The 25,649-nt window shown below is 72.0% G+C and overlaps 2 protein-coding genes across 3 annotated transcripts in view; one reads left to right on the forward strand and one right to left on the reverse strand.

Annotated features, from left to right (window-relative positions):
• The first annotated feature begins 2,901 nt into the window (after nt 1-2,901).
• Nucleotides 2,902-21,965, forward strand: GPRIN1 (G protein regulated inducer of neurite outgrowth 1). The gene is made up of 2 exons (XM_075900709.2): nt 2,902-3,187; nt 14,885-21,965. The coding sequence occupies exon 2, from the start codon at nt 14,929-14,931 to the stop codon at nt 16,723-16,725; it is 1,797 nt and encodes a 598-aa protein (XP_075756824.2). The 5' UTR covers nt 2,902-3,187; nt 14,885-14,928; the 3' UTR covers nt 16,726-21,965.
• Nucleotides 21,966-22,104: 139 nt separating this feature from the next.
• Nucleotides 22,105-25,649, reverse strand: part of CDHR2 (cadherin related family member 2) — a 28,124-nt gene continuing 24,579 nt past the window's right edge. For both annotated transcript variants that reach the window (XM_075900708.2, XM_075900707.2), the window contains exons 28-32: nt 24,690-24,814; nt 24,497-24,610; nt 22,946-23,020; nt 22,733-22,802; nt 22,105-22,359 (exon numbers count right to left, since the gene is read on the reverse strand). In XM_075900708.2, coding sequence (XP_075756823.2) covers nt 22,201-22,359; nt 22,733-22,802; nt 22,946-23,020; nt 24,497-24,610; nt 24,690-24,814 — 543 coding nt within the window. In that variant the 3' untranslated portion in view covers nt 22,105-22,200. The remainder of the gene's footprint in view (nt 22,360-22,732; nt 22,803-22,945; nt 23,021-24,496; nt 24,611-24,689; nt 24,815-25,649) is intronic.

Consider the following 25,649-nt stretch of genomic DNA (forward strand, 5'->3'; position numbering starts at 1 on the left):
GGCAGGGCCAGGGCAGGGGGCCCGGCATCCCCAACTCCCGCCCCAGAGCCCCCAGGGGCAGGGCCAGGGCAGGGGGCCCGGCATCCCCAACTCCCGCCCCAGAGCCCCCAGGGGCAGGGCCAGGGCAGGGGGCCCGGCATCCCCAACTCCCGCCCCAGAGCCCCCAGGGGCAGGGCCAGGGCAGGGGGCCCGGCATCCCCAACTCCCGCCCCAGAGCCCCCAGGGGCAGGGCCAGGGCAGGGGGCCCGGCATCCCCAACTCCCGCCCCAGAGCCCCCAGGGGCAGGGCCAGGGCAGGGGGCCCGGCATCCCCAACTCCCGCCCCAGAGCCCCCAGGGGCAGGGCCAGGGCAGGGGGCCCGGCATCCCCAACTCCCGCCCCAGAGCCCCCAGGGGCAGGGCCAGGGCAGGGGGCCCGGCATCCCCAACTCCCGCCCCCAGAGCCCCAGGGGCAGGGCCAGGGCAGGGGGCCCGGCATCCCCAACTCCCGCCCCAGAGCCCCCAGGGGCAGGGCCAGGACAGGGGGCCCGGCATCCCCAACTCCCGCCCCAGAGCCCCCAGGGGCAGGGCCAGGGCAGGGGGCCCGGCATCCCCAACTCCCGCCCCAGAGCCCCCAGGGGCAGGGCCAGGGCAGGGGGCCCGGCATCCCCAACTCCCGCCCCCAGAGCCCCCAGGGGCAGGGCCAGGGCAGGGGGCCCGGCATCCCCAACTCCCGCCCCAGAGCCCCAGGGGCAGGGCCAGGGCAGGGGGCCCGGCATCCCCAACTCCCGCCCCAGAGCCCCCAGGGGCAGGGCCAGGGCAGGGGGCCCGGCATCCCCAACTCCCGCCCCCAGAGCCCCCAGGGGCAGGGCCAGGGCAGGGGGCCCGGCATCCCCAACTCCCGCCCCAGAGCCCCCAGGGGCAGGGCCAGGGCAGGGGGCCCGGCATCCCCAACTCCCGCCCCCAGAGCCCCCAGGGGCAGGGCCAGGGCAGGGGGCCCGGCATCCCCAACTCCCGCCCCAGAGCCCCCAGGGGCAGGGCCAGGGCAGGGGGCCCGGCATCCCCAACTCCCGCCCCAGAGCCCCCAGGGGCAGGGCCGGGGCAGGGGGCCCGGCATCCCCAACTCCCGCCCCAGAGCCCCCAGGGGCAGGGCCAGGGCAGGGGGCCCGGCATCCCCAACTCCCGCCCCAGAGCCCCCAGGGGCAGCGCCAGGGCAGGGGGCCCGGCATCCCCAACTCCCGCCCCCAGAGCCCCCAGGGGCAGGGCAGGGCAGGGGGCCCGGCATCCCCAACTCCCGCCCCAGAGCCCCCAGGGGCAGGGCCAGGGCAGGGGGCCAGGGGCAGGGCCAGGGCAGGGGCCCGGCATCCCCAACTCCCGCCCCAGAGCCCCCAGGGGCAGGGCCAGGGCAGGGGGCCCGGCATCCCCAACTCCCGCCCCCAGAGCCCCCAGGGGCAGGGCCAGGGCAGGGGGCCCGGCATCCCCAACTCCCGCCCCAGAGCCCCCAGGGGCAGGGCCAGGGCAGGGGGCCCGGCATCCCCAACTCCCGCCCCAGAGCCCCCAGGGGCAGGGCCAGGGCAGGGGGCCCGGCATCCCCAACTCCCGCCCCCAGAGCCCCCAGGGGCAGGGCAGGGGCAGGGGGCCCGGCATCCCCAACTCCCGCCCCAGAGCCCCCAGGGGCAGGGCCAGGGCAGGGGGCCCGGCATCCCCAACTCCCGCCCCCAGAGCCCCCAGGGGCAGGGCCAGGGCAGGGGGCCCGGCATCCCCAACTCCCGCCCCAGAGCCCCCAGGGGCAGGGCCAGGGCAGGGGGCCCGGCATCCCCAACTCCCGGCCCAGAGCCCCCAGGGGCAGGGCCAGGGCAGGGGGCCCGGCATCCCCAACTCCCGCCCCAGAGCCCCCAGGGGCAGGGCCAGGGCAGGGGCCCCGGCATCCCCAACTCCCGCCCCAGAGCCCCCAGGGGCAGGGCCAGGGCAGGGGGCCCGGCATCCCCAACTCCCGCCCCCAGAGCCCCCAGGGGCAGGGCCAGGGCAGGGGGCCCGGCATCCCCAACTCCCGCCCCCAGAGCCCCCAGGGGCAGGGCCAGGGCAGGGGGCCCGGCATCCCCAACTCCCGCCCCAGAGCCCCAGGGGCAGGGCCAGGGCAGGGGGCCCGGCATCCCCAACTCCCGCCCCAGAGCCCCCAGGGGCAGGGCCAGGGCAGGGGGCCCGGCATCCCCAACTCCCGCCCCGTAGCCCCCAGGGGCAGGGCCAGGGCAGGGGGCCCGGCATCCCCAACTCCCGCCCCAGAGCCCCCAGGGGCAGGGCCAGGGCAGGGGGCCCGGCATCCCCAACTCCCGCCCCAGAGCCCCCAGGGGCAGGGCCAGGGCAGGGGGCCCGGCATCCCCAACTCCCGCCCCAGAGCCCCCAGGGGCAGGGCCAGGGCAGGGGGCCCGGCATCCCCAACTCCCGCCCCAGAGCCCCCAGGGGCAGGGCCAGGGCAGGGGGCCCGGCATCCCCAACTCCCGCCCCAGAGCCCCCAGGGGCAGGGCCAGGGCAGGGGGCCCGGCATCCCCAACTCCCGGCCCCAGAGCCCCCAGGGGCAGGGCCAGGGCAGGGGGCCCGGCATCCCCAACTCCCGCCCCAGAGCCCCCAGGGGCAGGGCCAGGGCAGGGGGCCCGGCATCCCCAACTCCCGCCCCAGAGCCCCCAGGGGCAGGGCCAGGGCAGGGGGCCCGGCATCCCCAACTCCCGCCCCAGAGCCCCCAGGGGCAGGGCCAGGGCAGGGGGCCCGGCATCCCCAACTCCCGCCCCAGAGCCCCCAGGGGCAGGGCCAGGGCAGGGGGCCCGGCATCCCCAACTCCCGCCCCAGAGCCCCCAGGGGCAGGGCCAGGGCAGGGGGCCCGGCATCCCCAACTCCCGCCCCAGAGCCCCCAGGGGCAGGGCCAGGGCAGGGGGCCCGGCTCGCTGCGCGGCGCAGCCCCACCCCACGTGCCATGGGGCCCTCTCGCTGCCCCGGGAGCCCGGCCCCTGCCTCCGTCCGCCACCCCCGGGCGCCGCAGCCCCAGCGCAGCTGCCCTGCCCGCCCGCCCCGGGGCCGCTCGCTGGGCGCCGGCGCCGCCTCCTCTCCCGCAGCCCAGCCGCCTCCTCACGCATGCTCCCAGCCGCACTCGCCGGCAGCGCCTGGAGCGGCGGTGCGGGGCGCGTCTCCCGAGCCGGAGCGGCCGGGCTCCCGCAGGTGAGAGCCGGGCGCGGGGCGCCGAGCCGGGGGACCGGTGGCGGGGCAGAGCCCGCACGGGGGGGGGGGGTCGTGTCTACACGGGCAGGCGCGTGCTCCGGAGTCGGGTCCAGTCCCAGCGCGGGGGCGCCGGCGATGCGCGGTCTGATTCCTGCCCCGTGTTCCCCGCCGCCCCCGCCTATTGCTGCCCTGCCTGCAGGGGGCTGCTCCGAGCCGGGGGGGACGTGGCTGAACCCAGATTCCTCCCCCGGGGGGTCCCGCCTACCTGGCAGGCTGTCCCTGGCGAGCGCTTCAGCAGCCCCACGGCCCGAGCTGGGCAGTGCCAGGCCCCGTGGCTCAGCCCTTCCACCCGCTCCACGGCCAGCCTGGGGCCAGGGGCTGCTGGGTGCGGGGCTGTGCAGAGAGGGGCGGTCGGGCCCCTGGGTGGGGGCCACTGAGCCAAGCCAGACCCTGCTGGCTGGGGCACGTCCCGTCCCACTGTGCCCCCTTCCAGCGGCCCACGCTGGGCTCTGCGGGCGGCCGCTTTGCCCACGTGGCTGGGCCCCGCCCCAGGGGAAGCTGAATGCCCGTCCCTGCTCAGCCCCGGGCAGGGAGCACGCCGGGGAGGGGCCTGATCCTGAGCCCGGGCGGCGGGGCAGCACTTGGCATCCCTGGCGTTGCAGGCGGGGCTGGGGCCTGCTGCCTGGGCAGCGCGTTAGAGCAGCCTTGGGGCTGCTCCGAAGGACACTCAGGCGGCCCCTGGCAACAGAGCGTGGGGGGCTCGGGGCCTGGGACGGGGGACGGGCTGTTCCACCAGCTGGGGCTGCTGAAATCTGCTGCCTGTAAGGCCCCTTGGCATCGCTGGGAGGGGGCCCGGAAAGGGCCGTGGGGCAGCAGGTCCCTGTGCGGAGGAGCTCCCAGTCCAGGGGGCTGCTGGGCCTGAGCCGGGACGGTGCCAGGCTCACGTGGCACCGGGTGCTGCCGCTCCAGCGTAGCCACTGGTCTGTGCTGGGCCCATCCCTCTCCCCCGGCAGCCTGGCCCTGGAGAGGACCCGGAGCCCCAGAACCGCCCAGCCTGGCCTGTGGGGGCCCCAGCAAAGCGGCTGCAACCTGCCCTGGGGTGTCTGACCCTGGCAGACGGTCACCGCCGAGGGACGGAACCGGCCTGTCCCGCGGGCAGGGGACCAGGGAGCTGGGCGCTGCGGCCGGCTCTGCCCTGCGGAGGGCGGGGCCGGAGCTGCCGTTGGTGCGGATCTGCCCGGTGCCGAAGGAGCGCCGCAGGCCCCGGCCCTAGGGGCGAGCATGACGCTCCGCCGGTCCTGCTGTCTCCCACCAGCGCTTGCCCCTCTGGGAACAGCTTTCCGGGGGGCCTGTCCCCACGGCCGCTGGCAGGCGGATTCCCTGCGCCCCCACCCACCACTCCGCAGGTGTCACAGCCCCCGGGGGACAGGCCGCTCGGGGGCAGGGTCCTGCTTGCACAGGGGTAAGTTCTGCATGGCGCTGGGCGGGAGAGGCAGTGTCTTGTCGGAGCCGGGTGACCCCCGCGCAGCCGGACGGACGTGGCCCCCGGCACAGGCCATCCCGGCGCACCCTGTTGTGCCCTCGCATTCAGCAGCAAGGCTGGCACAGTCGCCGGGCAGCACCTTAGAGCAGGGCCTGGCTGCCCGCACGGCTCCTGGGTGCAGGCAGCAGGAGCCAGGGTCTGAGCTGGAAGCTGCCCCAAGCCCCACAAACGTGGCCACCGCTGCCTGTGTGGCACAGCGGGCACTGCCCAGAGCGGGCTGGCACGGGGAGCAGGGATCGCGCCCCCCCCCCGGGCTGGGCATCGTGTTATAGGGCGTCTCGTGGCTGCCTCCTCACCTGACCTGCCCCCTCCCCCCCCCTCGTGCTGCCCCCTCCCCTGTCCTTTTCCCCATGCAGGGCGCCATGCATTCGTAGCTCCTCAGTGCTGGGAGAGGCAGCCGGCGCTCCCGTGGGAGGACTCCAGCTGTGCGTGACACAGCCGCCACCGCTGGCACTGGGGGCCCGCAGCTGTCTGACAGCCCCGCGGGGAGGCTGCGCCCGGCGTGTGGCGCAGCTCCGGGGCTGGAGGGGTGGGAGGCAGCTCCCGGAGGGCGGCCGGCTGGGCGAAGGACCCTGGCTCCGGGAGGGGACACAGGGACCCAGGCGCGAGGCCAGCCCAGTGCCCCAGACCCGCCCCGGCTGTGAGCTCGGGGCTGTGCCGCCGCCGTGGTTGTGCCCTGCCGTGGGGTGCGCAGTGCGGGGATCAGCCTGTGCCGGCCGGGCCGGGGCTTCTACCAGCGGCACCACGCTGGGCGGCTCCTCTGGCCGGCGGAGGCAGCAGCCCAAGCCCAGCCCATGCCCAGCCCATGCCAAGCCCAGCCCATGCCAAGCCCAGCCCAAGCCCAGCCTATGCCCAAGCCCAGCCTATGCCCAGCCCATGCCCAGCCTATGCCCAAGCCCAGCCTATGCCCAGCCCATGCCCAAGCCCAGCCCATGCCCAGCCCATGCCCAGCCCATGCCCAAGCCCAAGCCCAGCCTATGCCCAAGCCCAGCCCATGCCCAGCCCAAGCCCAGCCCATGCCAAGCCCAAGCCCAGCCCAAGCCCAGCCCATGCCCAGCCCATGCCCCAGCCCATGCCCATGCCCAGCCCAAGCCCATGCTGGGCCAAAGTGCTGGCGTAAGAGGAGGCCAGGCCCGCGCTGCAGAGCGGGGCTGGGTCTGCTCTGGCGCCGGGTCAGTGGGCGAGGAGCGGCCTGGCGGGATGGCGCGGCCGGGAGTTCCCAGCAGGGGTTACAGCCTCGGGGCGACAGGGAGCCAGACGGCAGCAGCCGGCAGTTGGGGGGTGAAGGTGCAGCCGAACGTCGAGGGGCAACTCAGATCCCTGCCTGCCCCTGCACCCCCAACCCCTGACCCAGCCCCACGCCCGCCCCCCAACTCAGATCCCTGCACCCCCAACCCAGCCCCACGCCCGCCCCCCAACTCAGATCCCTGCACCCCCGACCCAGCCCCACGCCCGCCCCCCAACTCAGATCCCTGCACCCCCAACCCCTGACCCAGCCCCACGCCCGCCCCCCAACTCAGATCCCTGCACCCCCAACCCCTGACCCAGCCCCACGCCCGCCCCCCAACTCAGATCCCTGCACCCCCAACCCCCGACCCAGCCCCACGCCCGCCCCCCAACTCAGATCCCTGCCTGCCCCTGCACCCCCAACCCCTGACCCAGCCCCACGCCCGCCCCCCAACTCAGATCCCTGCCTGCCCCTGCACCCCTGACCCAGCCCCACGCCCGCCCCCCAACTCAGATCCCTGCCTGCCCCTGCACCCCCGACCCAGCCCCACGCCCGCCCCCCAACTCAGATCCCTGCCTGCCCCTGCACCCCCAACCCCCGACCCAGCCCCACGCCCGCCCCCCAACTCAGATCCCTGCCTGCCCCTGCACCCCCGACCCAGCCCCACGCCCGCCCCCCAACTCAGATCCCTGCCTGCCCCTGCACCCCCGACCCAGCCCCACGCCCGCCCCCAACTCAGATCCCTGCCTGCCCCTGCACCCCCGACCCAGCCCCACGCCCGCCCCCCAACTCAGATCCCTGCCTGCCCCTGCACCCCCGACCCAGCCCCACGCCCGCCCCCCAACTCAGATCCCTGCATGCCCCTGCACCCCCGACCCAGCCCCACGCCCGCCCCCCAACTCAGATCCCTGCCTGCCCCTGCACCCCCGACCCAGCCCCACGCCCGCCCCCCAACTCAGATCCCTGCATGCCCCTGCACCCCCGACCCAGCCCCACGCCCGCCCCCCAACTCAGATCCCTGCCTGCCCCTGCACCCCCGACCCAGCCCCACGCCCGCCCCCCAACTCAGATCCCTGCATGCCCCTGCACCCCCGACCCAGCCCCACGCCCGCCCCCCAACTCAGATCCCTGCCTGCCCCTGCACCCCCGAGCCAGCCCCACGCCCGCCCCCAACTCAGATCCCTGCCTGCCCCTGCACCCCCGACCCAGCCCCACGCCCGCCCCCAACTCAGATCCCTGCCTGCCCCTGCACCCCCGACCCAGCCCCACGCCCGCCCCCAACTCAGATCCCTGCCTGCCCCTGCACCCCCGACCCAGCCCCACGCCCGCCCCCCAACTCAGATCCCTGCTTGCCCCTGCACCCCTGACCCAGCCCCACGCCCGCCCCCCAACTCAGATCCCTGCCTGCCCCTGCACCCCCGACCCAGCCCCACGCCCGCCCCCAACTCAGATCCCTGCCTGCCCCTGCACCCCTGACCCAACCCCACGCCCGCCCCCCAACTCAGATCCCTGCATGCCCCTGCACCCCCGACCCAGCCCCACGCTCGCCCCCCAACTCAGATCCCTGCCTGCCCCTGCACCCCCGACCCAGCCCCACGCCCGCCCCCCAACTCAGATCTCTGCCTGCCCCTGCACCTCCGACCCAGCCCCATGCCCGCCCCCCAACTCAGACCCCTTTACCCGGACCCCATATCTGCCTCCAAATCTGCCTCCCGTCCCAGGTCCCTATACCCACCAGCCCTGCCAGCCCGACTCCACGTCTCCCTGCCCCAGAGTGCTGTACCTGGTCCCCTGGCCCCCATGCTCCCTGCCCTGACCCAGCCCCCTGCCAGAACAGAGCTTACAGAGGCTCAGTGCAGAGTCCTATACCTGCCACCCGCCCCTGCCCCAGCCATGCCCCCCTCACGGCACTGCATGTCACCCCATCCATGGATACGGCAGTGCATGTCGCCCCATCTACGCACACACTGCAGTGCATGCCCCCCCACGGCACTGCGTGTCCCCCATCCACACACACACTGCAGTGCATGCCCGCCCACGGCACTGCGTGTCCCCCATCCACGCACACACTGCAGTGCATGCCCCCCCACGGCACTGCGTGTCCCCCATCCACGCACACACTGCAGTGCATGCCCCCCCCCACGGCACTGCGTGTCCCCCATCCACGCACACACTGCAGTGCATGCCCGCCCACGGCACTGCGTGTCCCCCATCCACGCACACACTGCAGTGCATGCCCCCCCCACGGCACTGCGTGTCCCCCATCCACGCACACACTGCAGTGCATGCCCGCCCACGGCACTGCGTGTCCCCCATCCACGCATACACTGCAGTGCATGCCCCCCCACGGCACTGCGTGTCCCCCATCCACACACACACTGCAGTGCATGCCCCCCCACGGCACTGCGTGTCCCCCATCCACACACACACTGCAGTGCATGCCCCCCCACGGCACTGCGTGTCCCCCATCCACGCACACACTGCAGTGCATGCCCCCCCACGGCACTGCGTATCCCCCATCCACGCACACACTGCAGTGCATGTCCCCCCACGGCACTGCGTGTCCCCCATCCACGCACACACTGCAGTGCATGCCCCCCCACGGCACTGCGTGTCCCCCATCCACACACACACTGCAGTGCATGCCCCCCCACGGCACTGCGTGTCCCCCATCCACACACACACTGCAGTGCATGCCCCCCCACGGCACTGCGTGTCCCCCATCCACGCACACACTGCAGTACATGCCCCCCCACGGCACTGCGTGTCCCCCCATCCACGCACACACTGCAGTGCATGCCCGCCCACGGCACTGCGTGTCCCCCATCCACGCACACACTGCAGTGCATGCCCCCCCACGGCACTGCGTGTCGCCCCATCCACGCACACACTGCAGTGCATGCCCCCCCACGGCACTGCGTGTCCCCCATCCACACACACACTGCAGTGCATGCCCCCCCACGGCACTGCGTGTCCCCCATCCACGCACACACTGCAGTGCATGCCCCCCCACGGCACTGCGTGTCCCCCATCCACGCACACACTGCAGTGCATGCCCCCCCCACGACACTGCGTGTCCCCCATCCACGCACACACTGCAGTGCATGCCCCCCCCACGGCACTGCGTGTCCCCCATCCACACACACACTGCAGTGCATGCCCCCCCACGGCACTGCGTGTCCCCCATCCACGCACACACTGCAGTGCATGCCCCCCCACGGCACTGCGTGTCCCCCCATCCACACACACACTGCAGTGCATGCCCCCCCATGGCACTGCGTGTCACCCCATCCACACACACACTGCAGTACATGCCCCCCCCCACGGCACTGCGTGTCCCCCATCCACACACACACTGCAGTACATGCCCCCCCACGGCACTGCGTGTCCCCCATCCACACACACACTGCAGTACATGCCCCCCCCACGGCACTGCGTGTCCCCCATCCACGCACACACTGCAGTACATGCCCCCCCCACGGCACTGCGTGTCCCCCATCCACGCACACACTGCAGTGCATGCCCCCCCCACGGCACTGTGTGTCCCCCATCCACGCACACACTGCAGTGCATGCCCCCTCCCACGGCACTGCGTGTCCCGCATCACGCGCACACTGCAGTGCATGCCCCCTCCCACGGCACTGCGTGTCCCCCATCCACGCACACACTGCAGTGCAGGCCCCCCCACGGCACTGCGTGTCCCCCATCCACGCACACACTGCAGTGCATGCCCCCCCACGGCACTGCGTGTCCCCCATACACGCACACACTGCAGTGCATGCCCCCCCACGGCACTGCGTGTCCCCCATCCACACACACACTGCAGTGCATGCCCCCCCACGGCACTGCGTGTCCCCCATCCACACACACACTGCAGTGCATGCCCCCCCACGGCACTGCGTGTCCCCCATCCACACACACACTGCAGTGCATGCCCCCCCCACGGCACTGCGTGTCCCTCATCCATGCATTCCCCAGGTGGCATTCGATTTTCGCGTGGGCACCACTTTGCACTTACGCCTGGCCTCCCCCTGCCTGGTGCTGCCCAGTGAGGTCCCTGTGCAGCTCTTTGCAGTCCGCTCTGGACTCAGCTCTTTGGAGTCACTTTGTATCAGCTGCAAACTTTGCCACCTCCCTGCTCCCCTTCGATTCAAGAACCTTTGTACGTGGAGCAGGCCTGGTCCCCACGCCAGTCCCAGCCGCACAGGGCTCCTTGCACAAGGCTCCCAAGGAGCCGGCCATGCTTTCCTGCTGACCCGAGGATCTGCCTACGAGGGCACTGCCCGGCCCTTGTTCGTAACCCCCTGCCTCCGGTCTATAACCAGCTCCCCGCCCCAAGGCAGGGCTGCAGGCAGCCCAGACCCCATGGCGGTTAAGAGCTGCCTCTGAAGCCAGGGCCTCGGCTTTAAGCAGCCTCGAGTGGGAAATCCAGGGGTTCAAAGCCTCCGCCCTCCCCTCCCCGCATGGCACCTTGGGCAGTGCAGCACAGCTCTGTGCCCGCCAGCCCCCATCCCCCTCAGCGTGCGCCTGGAAGCCCAGAGGAGCCGCGTGGCACGGTGGGGAGCCAGGGCCTGCTGGCCTAGCCTGGCCTGCGGAAGTTGCTCAGAGGCACAGAGACCGGCCTGCTCGTTGGGGGATTTTGGGGTGTGGGGCCACATCAGTACCTGGTGTAAATCCGCTGGCTTGTGGGGGTGCGTTGGCCCCTGGAGCAGGCGAGAAGGGGGGTGCTGGCACTGAATAGCCCCGTGTGCTGCAGTGTGGGGGGGTGTGCCTCAGTTTCCCCCTTTGCAGCTCTCTCTGCATGGGGGGAGGGCAGGCAGGACTCCCTGGGGGAGTGTGTCGGAGTCCCCCTCCTGGGGTCCAGGTGCTAAAGATTCCCCTTGGCCCTGGGAGCAGGACAGTGCGGGAGGCGGAGCTGCCTGGGGGGCAGGGGCCAGTGGCTGGGGTTTCTGTTTAGTCTTGCCTGGGCAAACGTGAAGAGAACAGACTGAGCTGAGTGCTGGGGTTCAGGGGCCTGAGCACCCCGCCGGCCCCGACCCCTATGTCCTCATGGAGCCCAGGCCGGGCTGTATCTCTGAGAAGCAATAAACCTCCCCGTTCTACTGGCTGGGGACAGGGGTGCAGGGTCGGGGGCCCCCCACGCGCCATCACAGTGACCCGGCTGGCTGGGGAGGGGGGCTGGCTGGAGGTAGGCCCCGGCAGGACGGCGGTTAGCAGGGGCTCGGGCGGGGCCGGGGCGGCAGGTGAGAGCAGGGACGCACGGCGGGGACGGGCTTCGCTGCTGGGCTGCACGGGGGGGGGGGGGGGTCAGACCCCAGACTTGGGGGCAGCCTGCAGGACCCATTTGCCACCTTGGCCTGGCCTGGGGTCGGGGCTGTCTCGCCCCAGCTGCAGAGCAGCTCCAAATCACCCGCTTTCTGCGCTACCCGCCGCCCAGACGTCCCTCCGCCTCCCCCACCTGCTGCCCCCGGTAGGGTTGCCAGAGAATTTCACAAAAAATCCTGAATGTGGTGGGGAAAAACATTGGTTGAGCAGAAAAAAACGAAAGAAAAGTCTGGGAGTTTCTGGGATTTTTACCGGGCAGGGCCACAAATACCAGACTGTCCGGGCGAAAACCGGGAGCAGCGTCCCTGCTGTAGTATGGTGGGGTTCCTGGGGGCCCAGGGCGGATGGCTTAGAGCCAGGGCCACTCTCAGCCCGACTCCGGGTCCTCCCCGTACAGCACCAAGCCAGCCACCCCGAGCATCTCAGCTCTGGACAGCAGGGAGTCACATGAGCTACCCCCTCCGACAGCCCAGTGCTCCCTGTGCCCCCCAGCCCCCCTCACACAGGGGAGAGGTTCTAACCCATCCCCCACCTCCCCTCAGACACCCCAGTGCTCCCTGTGCCCCCCAGCCCCCCTCACACAGGGGAGAGGTTATAACCCATCCCCCCCTCCCCTCAGACACCCCAGTGCTCCCTGTGCCCCCCAGCCCCCCCTCACACAGGGGAGAGGTTCTAACCCATCCCCCCCTCCCCTCAGACACCCCAGTGCTCCCTGTGCCCCCCAGCCCCCCTCACACAGGGGAGAGGTTATAACCCATCCCCCCCTCCCCTCAGACACCCCAGTGCTCCCTGTGCCCCCCAGCCCCCCTCACACAGGGGAGAGGTTCTAACCCATCCCCCCCTCCCCTCAGACACCCCAGTGCTCTCTGTGCCCCCCTCCAGCCCCCCTCACACAGGGGAGAGGTTCTAACCCATCCCCCCTCCCCTCAGACACCCCAGTGCTCTCTGTGCCCCCCAGCCCCCCTTACACAGGGGAGAGGTTATAACCCATCCCCCACCTCCCCTCACACACCCCAGTGCTCCCTGTGCCCCCCAGCCCCCCTTACACAGGGGAGAGGTTATAACCCATCCCCCACCTCCCCTCACACACCCCAGTGCTCCCTGTGCCCCCCAGCCCCCCTTACACAGGGGAGAGGTTATAACCCATCCCCCACCTCCCCTCACACACCCCAGTGCTCCCTGTGCCCCCCAGCCCCCCTTACACAGGGGAGAGGTTATAACCCATCCCCCACCTCCCCTCACACACCCCAGTGCTCCCTGTGCCCCCCAGCCCCCCTTACACAGGGGAGAGGTTCTAACCCATCCCCCCTCCCCTCAGACACCCCAGTGCTCCCTGTGCCCCCCAGCCCCCCCTTACACAGGGGAGAGGTTATAACCCATCCCCCACCTCCTCTCAGACACCCCAGTGTTCCCTGTGCCCCCCAGCCCCCCTTACACAGGGGAGAGGTTATAACCCATCCCCCCTCCCCTCAGACACCCCAGTGCTCCCTGTGCTCCCCAGCCCCCCCTTACACAGGGGAGAGGTTCTAACCCATCCCCCACCTCCCCTCAGACACCCCAGTGCTCCCTGTGCCCCCCAGCCCCCCTCACACAGGGGAGAGGTTCTAACCCATCCCCCCCTCCCCTCAGACACCCCAGTGCTCCCTGTGCCCCCCAGCCCCCCTTACACAGGGGAGAGGTTATAACCCATCCCCCACCTCCCCTCAGACACCCCAGTGCTCCCTGTGCTCCCCAGCCCCCCCTTACACAGGGGAGAGGTTATAACCCATCCCCCACCTCCCCTCAGACACCCCAGTGCTCCCTGTGCTCCCCAGCCCCCCCTTACACAGGGGAGAGGTTATAACCCATCCCCCACCTCCCCTCAGACACCCCAGTGCTCCCTGTGCTCCCCAGCCCCCCCTTACACAGGGGAGAGGTTATAACCCATCCCCCACCTCCCCTCAGACACCCCAGTGCTCCCCAGCCCCCCCTTACACAGGGGAGAGGTTATAACCCATCCCCCACCTCCCCTCAGACACCCCAGTGCTCCCTGTGCTCCCCAGCCCCCCCTTACACAGGGGAGAGGTTATAACCCATCCCCCACCTCCCCTCACTCACCCCAGTGCTCCCTGTGCCCCCCAGCCCCCCTCACACAGGGGAGAGGTTCTAACCCATCCCCCCCTCCCCTCAGACACCCCAGTGCTCTCTGTGCCCCCCAGTCCCCCTTACACAGGGGAGAGGTTATAACCCATCCCCCACCTCCCCTCACACACCCCAGTGCTCCCTGTGCCCCCCAGCCCCCCCTCACACAGGGGAGAGGTTCTAACCCATCCCCCACCTCCCCTCACACACCCCAGTGCTCTCTGTGCCCCCCAGCCCCCCCTTACACAGGGGAGAGGTGATAACCCATCCCCCACTCCCCCTCAGACACCCCAGTGTTCCCTGTGCCCCCCAGCCCCCCCCACACAGGGGAGAGGTTATAACCCATCCCCCCCCCCTCGGGGCAGGTGTGGCCTGGGTGGCGGGGGGGCCGGCGCATGCCGTTCGGTGCTGGCCCACACTCGGGTCCCGGGCCCTGGCTCCGCCCAGCGGCTCTAGGGCAGTGCGTTGGCACAGGCGTGCGCCCAGTTTGCCGGTGCCAATCCGGCGGGGGCTGCAGCAGCATGGCCGGGCACTGTGCCGCCCGGAGCTGGGAGAGCATTGGGTCAGGGCGGCCCGTCCATAGAGGCGAACTAGGCGGTCGCCAAACGAGGGTTTGGGGGGGCGCCGATCGCTGGGGGCTCGTCTAGGGCCGCCCCTGTTGGCTGCGCTCACCGGCTCTCGGGCCGGGCTCTGGCTGCCTAGGCAGCCGCTGAGGCCTCGGCTCAGCCGCCGTGGGTCCCATGGGTTGGCCCAGGGGTCCCAGCCAGCCAGAGCTCCGCCACGGGGACGCTCCCCCGCCACCCTCCTGCCTCTTCCGTCTGTCCGGAGCAGAGTGCAGGCCTGGCTGGGTACGGGCGGCTCCTGCTTCTCTAGCGGGGACCAGCGCCCCAGGGCCGGCTGCCTTTGGAGGGCGGCCGGGGAGGGAATGGGAGGGGGGGCGGCCGGGCCGGTAGGGCGCGGGGGAGGGGGCGGCCGGGCCGGTAGGGCGCGGGGGAGGGGGCGGCCGGGCCGGTAGGGCGCGGGGGAGGGGGCGGCCGGGCCGGTAGGGCGCGGGGGAGGGGGCGGCCGGGCCGGTAGGGCGCGGGGGAGGGGGCGGCCGGGCCGGAAGGGCGCAGGGGAGGGGGCGGCCGGGCCGGTAGGGCGCGGGGGAGGGGGCGGCCGGGCCGGTAGGGCGCGGGGGAGGGGGCGGCCGGGCCGGTAGGGCGCGGGGGAGGGGGCGGTAGGGCGCGGGGGAGGGGCCGGTAGGGCGCGGGGGAGGGGGCGGCCGGGCCGGTAGGGCGCGGGGGAGGGGGCGGCCGGGCCGGAAGGGCGCGGGGGAGGGGGCGGCCGGGCCGGTAAGGCGCGGGGGAGGGGGCGGCCGGGCCGGTAGGGCGCGGGGGAGGGGGCGGCCGGGCCGGTACGGAGCGGGGGAGGGGGCGGCTGGCTGGTGCGGCGCGGGCCAGGCCCGGCGCTGCAGCGTAACCCCGGTTCTCTGTTGCAGACGGCGCCGGCAGGGCAGTAGCATGGACGAGCCCCGGCCGAGGCATGGGCAGTGCTGAGGAGCCGGGGAGCCTGCCGCAGCTGGCCCAGGAGACGGTGGCCGAGGACGCCTGTTCCCCCTGCCGCCAGCAGCCCAGCAGCTGCCTCGCGAAGCCCCACTGCGGGGCCGGCGCGCTGGCCATGCGGAACCGCTGCAGCATGGAGCCCGGCGGCCGAGGCAGCGCAGAGAGCGGAGCCGAGGCCCCTGCCGTGGCCCAGCCGGCCGCACTGGAGCCAGGGCCCGGCGGGCGGGCCGAGGCGGAGCAGGCCGCCGGAGCGGGGCCGGTGGAGAAGGGGGAAGAGCCGGTGCCTGTGAGCTGCTCAGGACAGAATGGTGAGCAGAGCCCGGGCCCGTTGGTGCTGCCCGATGGCTCCATCGCCCCCCCGGGCTCTCCAGTGGGGGAGGGCCCGGCCGTGGCCAGCGCTGGGGCACCGTGTCCGCGCCTGCTGCCGGAGCCGTGCCTCAAGGGGCGCAGCAAGGACCCGGGGAACGCGCCTGCACCTCTCAAACACGTGGTGTTTCTCGAACCCGCCCACACGGGCCCCGAGCCAGACGGTGCCGGAGCCGCCGTGCTCAGTCCTGAGCAGGGTCCGGTGCCTCCCACGTGCCCACAGGAGCGAAGCCAAGAGCAGCCCGGGGCCACCGAGCGGGACCTGTCCTGTGGGAACAGGGGAGCCCCTGGGGCAGCGCCTTTGCCCCCTGGCGGCGTGGGCGCGCGCCCCGCAGACGCTGGAGGGAAGGCCCCTGCGTTGCTGGCAGAGCCCGAGGCCCAGCTGGGATCCCCGGCTGCCCCAGGGGCAGGGGTCAAAGGGGACCCGGCACTTCCTTCTCCGGAAGGCACCAAAGAACCCGCCGGCGGCGCACCAGGAGCGGGAGCTGCGCCGGGCCTGGGAACGAGGGCGGATGCAGGACAGAGCCCGCTGGGACGAGCCAAGGAGACGGGTCCCCCCGCCCCTGGCTCCAGCCAGCCAGCCAGTGCGGCCCGGCGTGCGGGAGCCCTGCCCGAGGCCCCCACTGCCGCTCCCAGTCTCAAAGGCCAGGGCAAGCCTGGGCAGAGCCGGGCGGCTCCAGCTGAGGCCGGAGAGGGGTCCGGCCCGCCCCAGAGCCCAGCCCCGGAGCAGCAGAGCGCGCCGGAGCCTGGCGAGGAGGCTGCGCGGGAAGGCCGGACTGCGGAGCTGCTCTCCAAGACCTACTCGTTCGAGCTGACTCCGCCCCCGCAGGACGCCGGGACGCAGGACGCCGGGACGCAGGACGCCGGGACGCAGGCCGGCAGCCGCGTGTCGCTGGTCTCCGTGGCCGTCAGCCCCATCAACCCCCCGGACGGGGCCCCGGCCTTCACCTTCCACAGCCGGGGCCCGCTGAAGAGCCCTGGCCCGGGGCTGAAGCCTGCCAGGAAGGATGCGGAGATGCAGGTGTCCATCCCGGTGGAGACCCGGTCGGTGGCCACGGGGCCCATGACGCCGATGGCCAAGTCTCCCCAGGCCTCCTACCCCGAGGTGCGGGTGAAGGGGGCGCAGGAGGAGCCCCCCGAGCCCATCCGGGAGGTGAGCTGGGACGAGAAGGGGATGACGTGGGAGGTGTACGGCGCCACCATGGAGGTGGAGGTGCTGGGCATGGCCATCCAGAAGCACCTGGAGAAGCAGATCGAGGAGCACGGGCGGCAGACAGTGATGACGCCGCAGAGCACCCGGGCCAGCTCCGTCAAGGGGGAAGCCAAGCGCCAGCCCAGCATGTTCCGGGCGCTGCTGGAGAACCTGCGCCGGCCCCGCTGCTGCTCCCGGGCCGGCCCCGCCGCGGAGTGAGGCCGCCGCGCCCCGCGGGCTGGGGGGGACAGCCCCCCGCCTGGCTTCTCAGCCCCCGGCCCGCCCAGCCCAGGCGCTGGCCAGAGACCCCTGAGCTGGGTGCCTGCCCTGCGCCCCCACAACGTCTCCTCCCACGGCCAGGGAGCCAGTGGCTGGATATAGCCCACGGTGGGGCAGGGGTGCAGCCTATGCAGCTCCCCTCCTGCTGGGCAGTGTCTGGACCCCTGGGGCAGGGTCACGGGGGGGTGTTGCAGGGCAGCCCTTGGACATGTGTCGGGGGGCAGCACCTGCCTTTCCCCAGGGCCCTGCAGGGGGGCTCCTGGCAGCGCCCCACCGGGGCCTGACACTCCCGTGGCCCTTGTGCGTTCCCAGGAGGTGCCAGCTTCCTGCCAGCCTGTGCCCTTGCCGAGCCAAGTGCCACTGTGCCAGGCCCCCGGGGGACGGACCGGGCCCTGGGGGGAGTCCCGGGATGGTTCGGCCTCCCTCGTCCCTGAGTGGCCCTGGCCCCCCCACGCCGGAGCCTGGGGGCAGGTACTGCCGCTTGCTGAATCCCTGCTGTAGCTTCAACAGCTATGCAGCCTCCCTGGCTTCCCCCCCCCGCCCCGCCACTGGCCACCACCGCCTGCTCCACAGGCACCGTGGGGGGAAGGCTGGGGGGCAGGGAGGGGCCCAGTGGGCGTGCCGGAGGGCAGGGGCCCAGGGGCCGGCAGGTGCCTGAGGGGCATGCTGGGGGGGGCGGGGAGGCACAGGGGGGTGGGGAGGCACACAGGGGGCGTGCTGCGGGGTGGGGAGGCATGGGGGGGGGGGGGCGGGGTCCAGTGGGGAGGTGCCTTGGCGTTTGTCCTCAGCAGTGACCTGACAGTCAGGCCCTGGAATCTGAGCTGGTTCTGACCATGTGCTTGCTCCCCAGCCCTGGGCACGAGGGGGTTCCACAGGGCAAGAGCGCCGTGTCGGTCTGGCCACAAACCTGCCCCTTTGGTAATGGTCTGGGCAGCCCTGTGTCTGTGCATGGGCGTGCTGGTGGGTCCCAGTGTGGGCGTGTCCTGGTGTGGGCGTGCTGGTGGGTCCCAGTGTGGGCGTGTCCTGGTGTGGGCGTGCTGGTGGGTCCCGGCGTGGGCATGTCCTGGTGTGGGTGTGCTGGTGGGTCCCAGTGTGGGCGTGTCCTGGTGTGGGTGTGCTGGCAGGTCCCGGCGTGGGCATGTCCTGGCATGGGTGTGCTGGCAGGTCCCGGCGTGGGCGTGTCCTGGTGTGGGTGTGCTGGCAGGTCCCGGCGTGGGCATGTCCTGGCGTGGTTGGGTCCCAGCAGAGCATGTCTCAGCATGTCTGGACATGTCCTGGCGCGGGTGTGCTGGCAGGTCCTGGCGTGGGCATGTCCTGGCATGGGTGTGCTGGCAGGTCCCGGCGTGGGCATGTCCTGGCGTGGTTGGGTCCCAGCAGAGCATGTCTCAGCATGTCTGGACATGTCCCGGCGCGGGCGTGCTGGCAGGTCCCTGCATGAGTATGTCCTCGTATGGGTGTGCTGTGCTGGTGGGTCCCAGTGGGGCGTGTCCCGGCGTGGGGGCGCGGCCGGGCCCCACGAGCTCCGTGTTTTTCGCACACCAAAGGGGGTCGTGGGCACTTTTCACAGGGGTTGGGGGGTTATGGAACCGTGTTTGATTTTCTGGCTTTGTAAAGGACTCGCCCGGCACCGTTTCCCCCGAGCTGCGATCGCCCGCCAGCCTGAGGAGCCAGACCCTTTTGTGCATCTGTCCTGTCCTGTCCTCTCTCCAGCCGTCCCGGGGGGCCCTTGTGGGTTGCCTTTGGGAACCAGCTGGCAGGCTGGGCCCTGCTGGGCATGGCCAGGAGCCACAGCTCCTATGATGTGTCCTGGCTGGAGCTGGGGCAGCCCCGTTCGCTGCTGCTCCAGACATTCACCCCACACTGCAGTGGGGCCGGGGCTGGGGTCAGAGCCTGCCGGTGGCTCCTGTGTCGAGCCCTCCCCGTGCCTGCACCCGCACCGGCCGCATGGCCTCGCCCGGCAACACGGTGGAGCCACGCTGCCGAGGGAGCCGAAGCCCTGGATGGTGAGGACCAGAGCCCCGAGCCGGCTCCCCACCGGAGAGGGGCTTGGCTGCAGGGCACTGCCCCCGCCAGGACGGGCTGGGGGGTGGGCGGCGGCTGTGCCTGGGTGCCCTCCCCCGCTGAGCCATCAGGCCCTGCCGGGGGGGCGTGAGCAAGGGCAGCCCCCGCTTGATCCCTGTGGACCTGGGGGGCCGCGCCAGGGCACTGGGTGTGCCCCCGCCAGCCGAAGGGGCAGGGGGTCGGGGGCTCTACCTAGCTCCCGGCCGTGCCCAGGTGCCCACGTCTGCACCTCCCAGGCCATGCTGCAAACCAAATGGTAGCGATGGAACGAAGTGTCAATCATGCGACTCCCCAGCCAATCGGCCTGCAGGATGCCCTGGCCCGCCCCTGCCCCGGTGGTGGGTGTGTCTCATGCAAACAGCCCACCTGGGCCTGGCAGCACTGGGGGGGGCACCCAGCCCGCCCCGGAGACAGCCAATCACCACACAGGGATCACACTTGACATACAGCCTTTCAGCCAGTCAGTGCACAGGGTTCACAGGGAGCTGATTGGCCGATGAGGATGCAGTGGCTCCCCACAGAAAGGTGCCAATTGGCTGGAGAGAGGCAGACTCTGGCTCCCATTGGCTGAAGCATTGGCCCAGGTGGCTGGGCAAGGTGTGACCCCAAAGGGCCCCCTCCCCAGACTCGCCCCCACAGGGCCCAGCCGCTGGGGCAGTGTCTGCGGGGCTGCCTGGCTGCTGGTGCACGCCCTGACCCGAGTGCGGGGGCAGGCCCGGCGTGGCCCCAGGGCGGCAGAGCACGGGGCGCGTGGACAGATGGCCAAGCCGCTGGACACAAGCAAATGCCCCAGACAGCTGCCCCCCCCCCCACTTACCAGCCACCTGCCCCCCCCGCTCTCCAGCCAGCTGCCTCCCCGCTCTCCAGCCACCTGCCCCGCTCTCCAGCCAGCTGCCCCCCCGCTCTCCAGCCACCTGCCCCACTCGCCAGCCAGCTGCCCCCCCACTCGCCAGCCAGCTGCCCCCCCGCCGCCAGCCAGCTGCCCCTCCCACTCGCCAGCCAGCTGCCCCCCCTGCTCTCCAGCCAGCTGTCCCCCCTGCTCTCCAGCCAGCTGTACCCCCCTGCTCTCCAGCCCCTCTCCAGCACCTCTCCAGCCAGCTGCCCCCCCTGCTCTCCAGCCAGCTGTACCCCCCTGCTCTCCAGCCAGCTGCCCCCCGCCCTGCTCTCCAGCCAGCTGCCCCTGACTCTGCCCCCCAGGTCCCACTCACTGCCCTCTGCCTCCAGTCTTTGCCACGGCCTGGTGCTGCTCATCTCGTGTCCAGTGGCAGCCCCAGGGGTCTGGAAGGGAGGGGGGAGCTCTTGACTCCTGTTAAAAGGCTGCTGCCAAGGGCACCAGCTCCGTGCTCCCTCAGCCAGCCCAGAGTGTGCTCTGGCCCCCAGCCCCGGGCCTGCCCTGTGCCCCGCTGTGAGCAGAGCCCCGAGTGCCTTGCAGCCATGGGGACAGGGCAGCGACTGGCACCTGGCTAGCAGGGGGCACGTCTGCTCCCGGGAGGGGTCCCCACAAGCTGCCTGCTGGTCCTGAGGCGCTGACTGGAGCCATGGCCCCGCTCCTGGGGCGCTGCTCTGCCGCAGCCATCGGCCACAGGCCTGGGCCGGGCACCGGGAATGTGCCATTTTCTTCTTTCTCCTTGTTTTGGTAAAACTTGTGAACTTGGATGTTGGGTAATAAAACCTGGAAAACTTGCTGTGGGGGGCTTCCTTCCCATGGGGGTTGGGCAGCGGCCCCGGCTGCAGAGCCTGGCTGGGGTCGCCTCACCCTCCGAGGCTCTCTGGGGCGCGGCACAGAGCCAGAGGTCGCTGGGCTGATGCTGTCTTGGGTGCCCTTGGCACAGGAAATCAACCAGGTCTGCAAGTGCCTCGGGCCTGTGGGCATCCCCTGGCCAGGCCTCAGTGCACGGCAGGTCCTGCCGCAGCGTGCACCTTCCTCTCCGTGCCCCCGCCCGTGTGTATCCCTTGTGCACCACAGGCCCCGCCACAGCGTGCTCCTTCCTCTCCGTGCCCCCGCCCGTGTGTATCCCTTGTGCACCACAGGCCCCGCCACAGCGTGCACCTTCCTCTCCGTGCACCCGCCCGTGTGTATCCCTTGTGCACCACAGGCCCCGCCATAGCGTGCACCTTCCTCTCCGTGCCCCCGCCCATGTGTATCCCTTGTGCACCACAGGCCCTGCCACAGTGTGCACCTTCCTCTCCGTGCACCCGCCCATGTGTATCCCTTGTGCACCACAGGCCCCGCCACAGCGTGCACCTTCCTCTCCGTGCACCCGCCCATGTGTATCCCTTGTGCACCACAGGCCCCGCCATAGCGTGCACCTTCCTCTCCGTGCCCCCGCCCATGTGTATCCCTTGTGCACCACAGGCCCCGCCACAGCGTGCACCTTCCTCTCCGTGCACCCGCCCATGTGTATCCCTTGTGCACCACAGGCCCCGCCACAGCGTGCACCTTCCTCTCCGTGCACCCGCCCGTGTGTATCCCTTGTGCACCACAGGCCCCGCCATAGCGTGCACCTTCCTCTCCGTGCCCCCGCCCATGTGTATCCCTTGTGCACCACAGGCCCCACCATAGCGTGCACCTTCCTCTCCGTGCACCCGCCCGTGTGTATCCCTTGTGCACCACAGGCCCCACCATAGCGTGCACCTTCCTCTCCGTGCCCCCGCCCATGTGTATCCCTTGTGCACCACAGGCCCCACCATAGCGTGCACCCCACTGCCCAGCCCTTAGTGCACGGCACCCGCCCGTGTGTATCCCTTGTGCACCACAGGCCCTGCCATAGCGTGCACCCGCCCCCATGCACCACCCATGTGCATCCCTTTGTACACTGCAGGCCCTGTCACAGCGTGCACCACCCCCGCCCCGTGCACGTGGCAGCCCAGGGGTTGGGGAAGGGAACACGAGGGCGTGAGCTGCCGTGTCTGAGGGCAGGGGGCCATGGCACCAGCCAGCGGGAGCCATGCAGGCCTGGGCTGGGTACCAGGCTGCGCCCCAGCCCCTGGGCCAAGTGCAGAGAGAAGGGCCTGCCCCCTACCCCAGTCCCTCCCTGCGGCATCGCAGCCTAGGAGGAGGCTGGACCAGGTGCAGCAGGCCGCAGTCCCTGGCCTTTGCCTTGTCCCCCACACTGCCACCTGGGCACTGTCCCTAGGGGTAGCTGCACACGCCCAGCCCGTGCTGCACTCGGCCCCGCCCCGCATGGCCCCCAGCCCGGCTCAGAGCTGCCGGCCACGCCAGCGAGGGGTCGGTGCGGCTGAGGGACTCGGTCCAGGTCTGGTTGCCCGCACGTGGGCAGGTTTATTGGCAGGGCCGTGAGCGTCTGGAGTCCTGCTGCCCCAGGGCTGTCCTGCCCCGCGCCGGCCGGGCGCTCACAGGTCTGTGGTGTCCAGGCAGGGGTTGCTGAAGGTGAGGACTGTCTGGTTGGGGTCTCCGGGTCGCCGGGCCGGGTCGGTGTGGTGGGCCTGCAGGGCGGCCGTCAGGGGTTCCTCCCAGCTGCCCGGCTGCGCTGGAGCCGCCTCCTGGCCCAGCTGGGGGAGGAGAGTGACAGGCAGTGCCCATGGGACAGCTCTGTGCCCGCCCCACGGCCTGCCCCACGGCCCTAGCAATGACCCAGCCGTGGGGAGCCAGGAGCCAAGGGCCCGCACGTGCTCTCCCCCAGGGCTACCCCAGCATGGCTGCCTCCCACACCCAAGCTGCTGTCCCTGGCCTTCCACCCCCACCGCCCCAGACGCCCGGCAAGCCCCCAGTGACGGCCGCCCAGCCAGGAACCTGCCCGAGCATGAAAGCCTGGGAGCAGCCCACCCTGCAGCCGGGCACTGGGGTGCAGCAGAGCCGGGGCTGCTGGGGGGCGCGTGCCAATCGGGCGGGGGCATCCCGTGGGCACAGGGGCCGCTCGCTCACCTGCAGCCCCCGGGGCCCGGGGCCGCCCTCCGCGGAGCTCTCCACGCTGTTCTCGTCCAGCGAGTTCACGCTGCAGGAGGGAGCAGCACAGGTTAGCCAGGGACCCCCAGGGTGGGGAGGGGACACCGAGAGCCCAGCTGGGTTGCCCTGGCTTGTCCCCCTGGGGTCTGGGGCACCACAGCCCAACCCCCTAAGGGCTGGTGCCTGGCCCACCTAGCGGCGTCGGAGTCCTCCTCAAAGCCCAGGTCCGTGGGCGTGTCCAGGGTGAGATTGAGCACTGGGTTGGCCCTGGGGAGAGAACAGCCAGGTGAGCAACGCAACAGCACAGCAAATCACCACAGCCACGATCACCACAGCAACAGCCGGCACAGCCACGATCACCACAGCAACAGCCGGCACAGCCACGATCACCACAGCAACAGCCGGCACAGCCACGGCATAGCCACAAGTACCACAGCAACAGGCGGCACAGCCACGGCACAGCCACGATCACCACAGCAACAGCTAGCACAGCAACAGCCGGCACAGCCACAATCACCGCAGCAACAGCCGGCACAGCCACGATCACCGCAGCAACAGCCGGCACAGCCACGATCACCACAGCAGCAGCCAGCACAGCAACAGCCGGCACAGCCACGATCACCACAGCAACAGCCGGCACAGCCACGATCACCACAGCAGCAGCCGGCACAGCCACGATCACCACAGCAACAGCCAGCACAGCAACAGCCGGCACAGCCACGATCACCGCAGCAACAGCCGGCACAGCCACGATCACCACAGCAGCAGCCAGCACAGCAACAGCCGGCACAGCCACGATCACCACAGCAACAGCCGGCACAGCCACGATCACCACAGCAACAGCCGGCACAGCCACGATCACCACAGCAGCAGCCGGCACAGCCACGATCACCACAGCAACAGCCAGCACAGCAACAGCCGGCACAGCCACGATCACCGCAGCAACAGCCGGCACAGCCACGATCACCACAGCAGCAGCCAGCACAGCAACAGCCGGCACAGCCACGATCACCACAGCAACAGCCGGCACAGCCACGATCACCACAGCAGCAGCCGGCACAGCCACGATCACCACAGCAACAGCCAGCACAGCAACAGCCGGCACAGCCACGATCACCACAGCAACAGCCGGCACAGCCATGGCATAGCCACAAGTACCACAGCAACAGGCGGCACAGCCACGATCACCACAGCAACAGCCAGCACAGCCTCAATCACCACAGCAACAGCCCGCACAGCCATTGCACAGCCACAATCTCCACAGCAACAGCCGGTACAGCCACAGTCTCCACAGCAACAGCCACAAACATCACAGCAGCAGCCAGCACAGCCACAATCACCACAGCAACAGTTGGCACAGCCACGGCACAGCCACAATCACCACAGCAACAGTTGGCACAGCCACGGCAGCAAGGCGCACTACCCCTGCTGCACTGGGAAGTGGGCCAGTGCCTGCAGCTGGGTGGCACATGGGCCAGAGGCCACCTAAGGAGCTTTTGCCCTCGGTGGCCGTCGGGTGCAGCACATGGGGAGCGGCAGCCTGGGGCCCAGAAACATCCAGCCGCTCCCTGGCACGGCCGCCCCCTCTCTGCTTCCCAGCAGCCTCTGGCGGGCCCAGAGCTGGGCTCACCACCCCTCCTCCAAGGCCCTGCCCCCCGGTACCCCCCTGCCGGGCTGCAGCCCAGCCCCCAGCGCGGGCGGCTCTGGGGCGCGCTCCCTGTGGCCGGCGGGGCCCATGCTCACCCCTCAGCGTTGTACTTGTTTGTCCCGGGGATGGCCGGGCCCTGCTGGGCCGCGTGGGCCACCAGCGTGGACGCCGCCTTCAGCGCTGTCATGGCCTTCAGCTTGCGGCGGTGGCTGCGGGCGGGGAGAGCGGGGGGTGAGCGAGGGGCTGGCGCCGAGGGCGGGCGGGGGGGCCGAGCGGGGGGGCTCCTACCTCCTGCTGGTGGCCACCAGGGCCAGCGTCATGATGAGCAGCAGCAGCGCCAGGCCGCTCGCCAGGCCCACGATGATGCCGATCAGCTCCTGCTCCCTGCTGGGCGGCACCACCGCCCCGGGGCCCTGGGCGCACGGACGCGTCACCCTGAGCGGCTCCAGCGCCGCCCCGGGCGCGGTCTCACCTGCCCCGCCCCGTCCCGTCCCGCCCCGCCCTGCCCCCATCCTGCCCCGCCCCCATCCTGCCCCGTCCCCCCGCCCCGCCCTGCCCCCATCCTGCCCCGCCCCCATCCTGCCCCGCCCCCCGCCCCGCCCTGCCCCCATCCTGCCCCGCCCCCATCCTGCCCCCATCCTGCCCTGCCCCGCCCCGCCCCGTCCCGCCCCGCCCTGCCCCCATCCTGCCCTGCCCCGTCCCGCCCCGCCCCGCCCCGCCCCCCCTGCCCTGCCCCGTCCCGCTCCGCCCTGCCCCGCCCCCATCCTGCCCTGCCCCCATCCTGCCCTGCCCCGCCCCGTCCCGCCCCGCCCTGCCCCCATCCTGCCCTGCCCCCATCCTGCCCCGCCCCGTCCCGCCCCGCCCTGCCCCCATCCTGCCCTGCCCCCATCCTGCCCCGCCCCGCTCCGCCCTGCCCCCATCCTGCCCCGTCCCGCCCCGCCCTGCCCCCATCCTGCCCTGCCCCCCATCCTGCCCCGCCCCCCCGCCCCCATCCTGCCCTGCCCCCATCCTGCCCCGCCCCGCCCTGCCCCCATCCTGCCCTGCCCCCATCCTGCCCCGCCCCGCCCTGCCCCCATCCTGCCCTGCCCCCATCCTGCCCCGCCCCGCCCTGCCCCCATCCTGCCCTGCCCCCATCCTGCCCCGCCCCCCTCCTGCCCTGCCCCCATCCTGCCCCGCCCCGCCCTGCCCCCATCCTGCCCCGCCCCGTCCCGCCCCGCTCCGCCCTGCCCCCATCCTGCCCTGCCCCGT

Source organism: Pelodiscus sinensis, chromosome 16 (assembly GCF_052426305.1).
Source record: "Pelodiscus sinensis isolate ZL-2025 chromosome 16, ASM5242630v1, whole genome shotgun sequence".
Classification (NCBI taxonomy): domain Eukaryota; kingdom Metazoa; phylum Chordata; order Testudines; family Trionychidae; genus Pelodiscus; species Pelodiscus sinensis.

Coding starts and splice junctions, on each gene's coding strand:
- GPRIN1 (XM_075900709.2), top strand. CDS start 14,929: ATGGGCAGTGCTGAGGAGCCGGGGAGCCTGCCGCAGCTGGCCCAGGAG.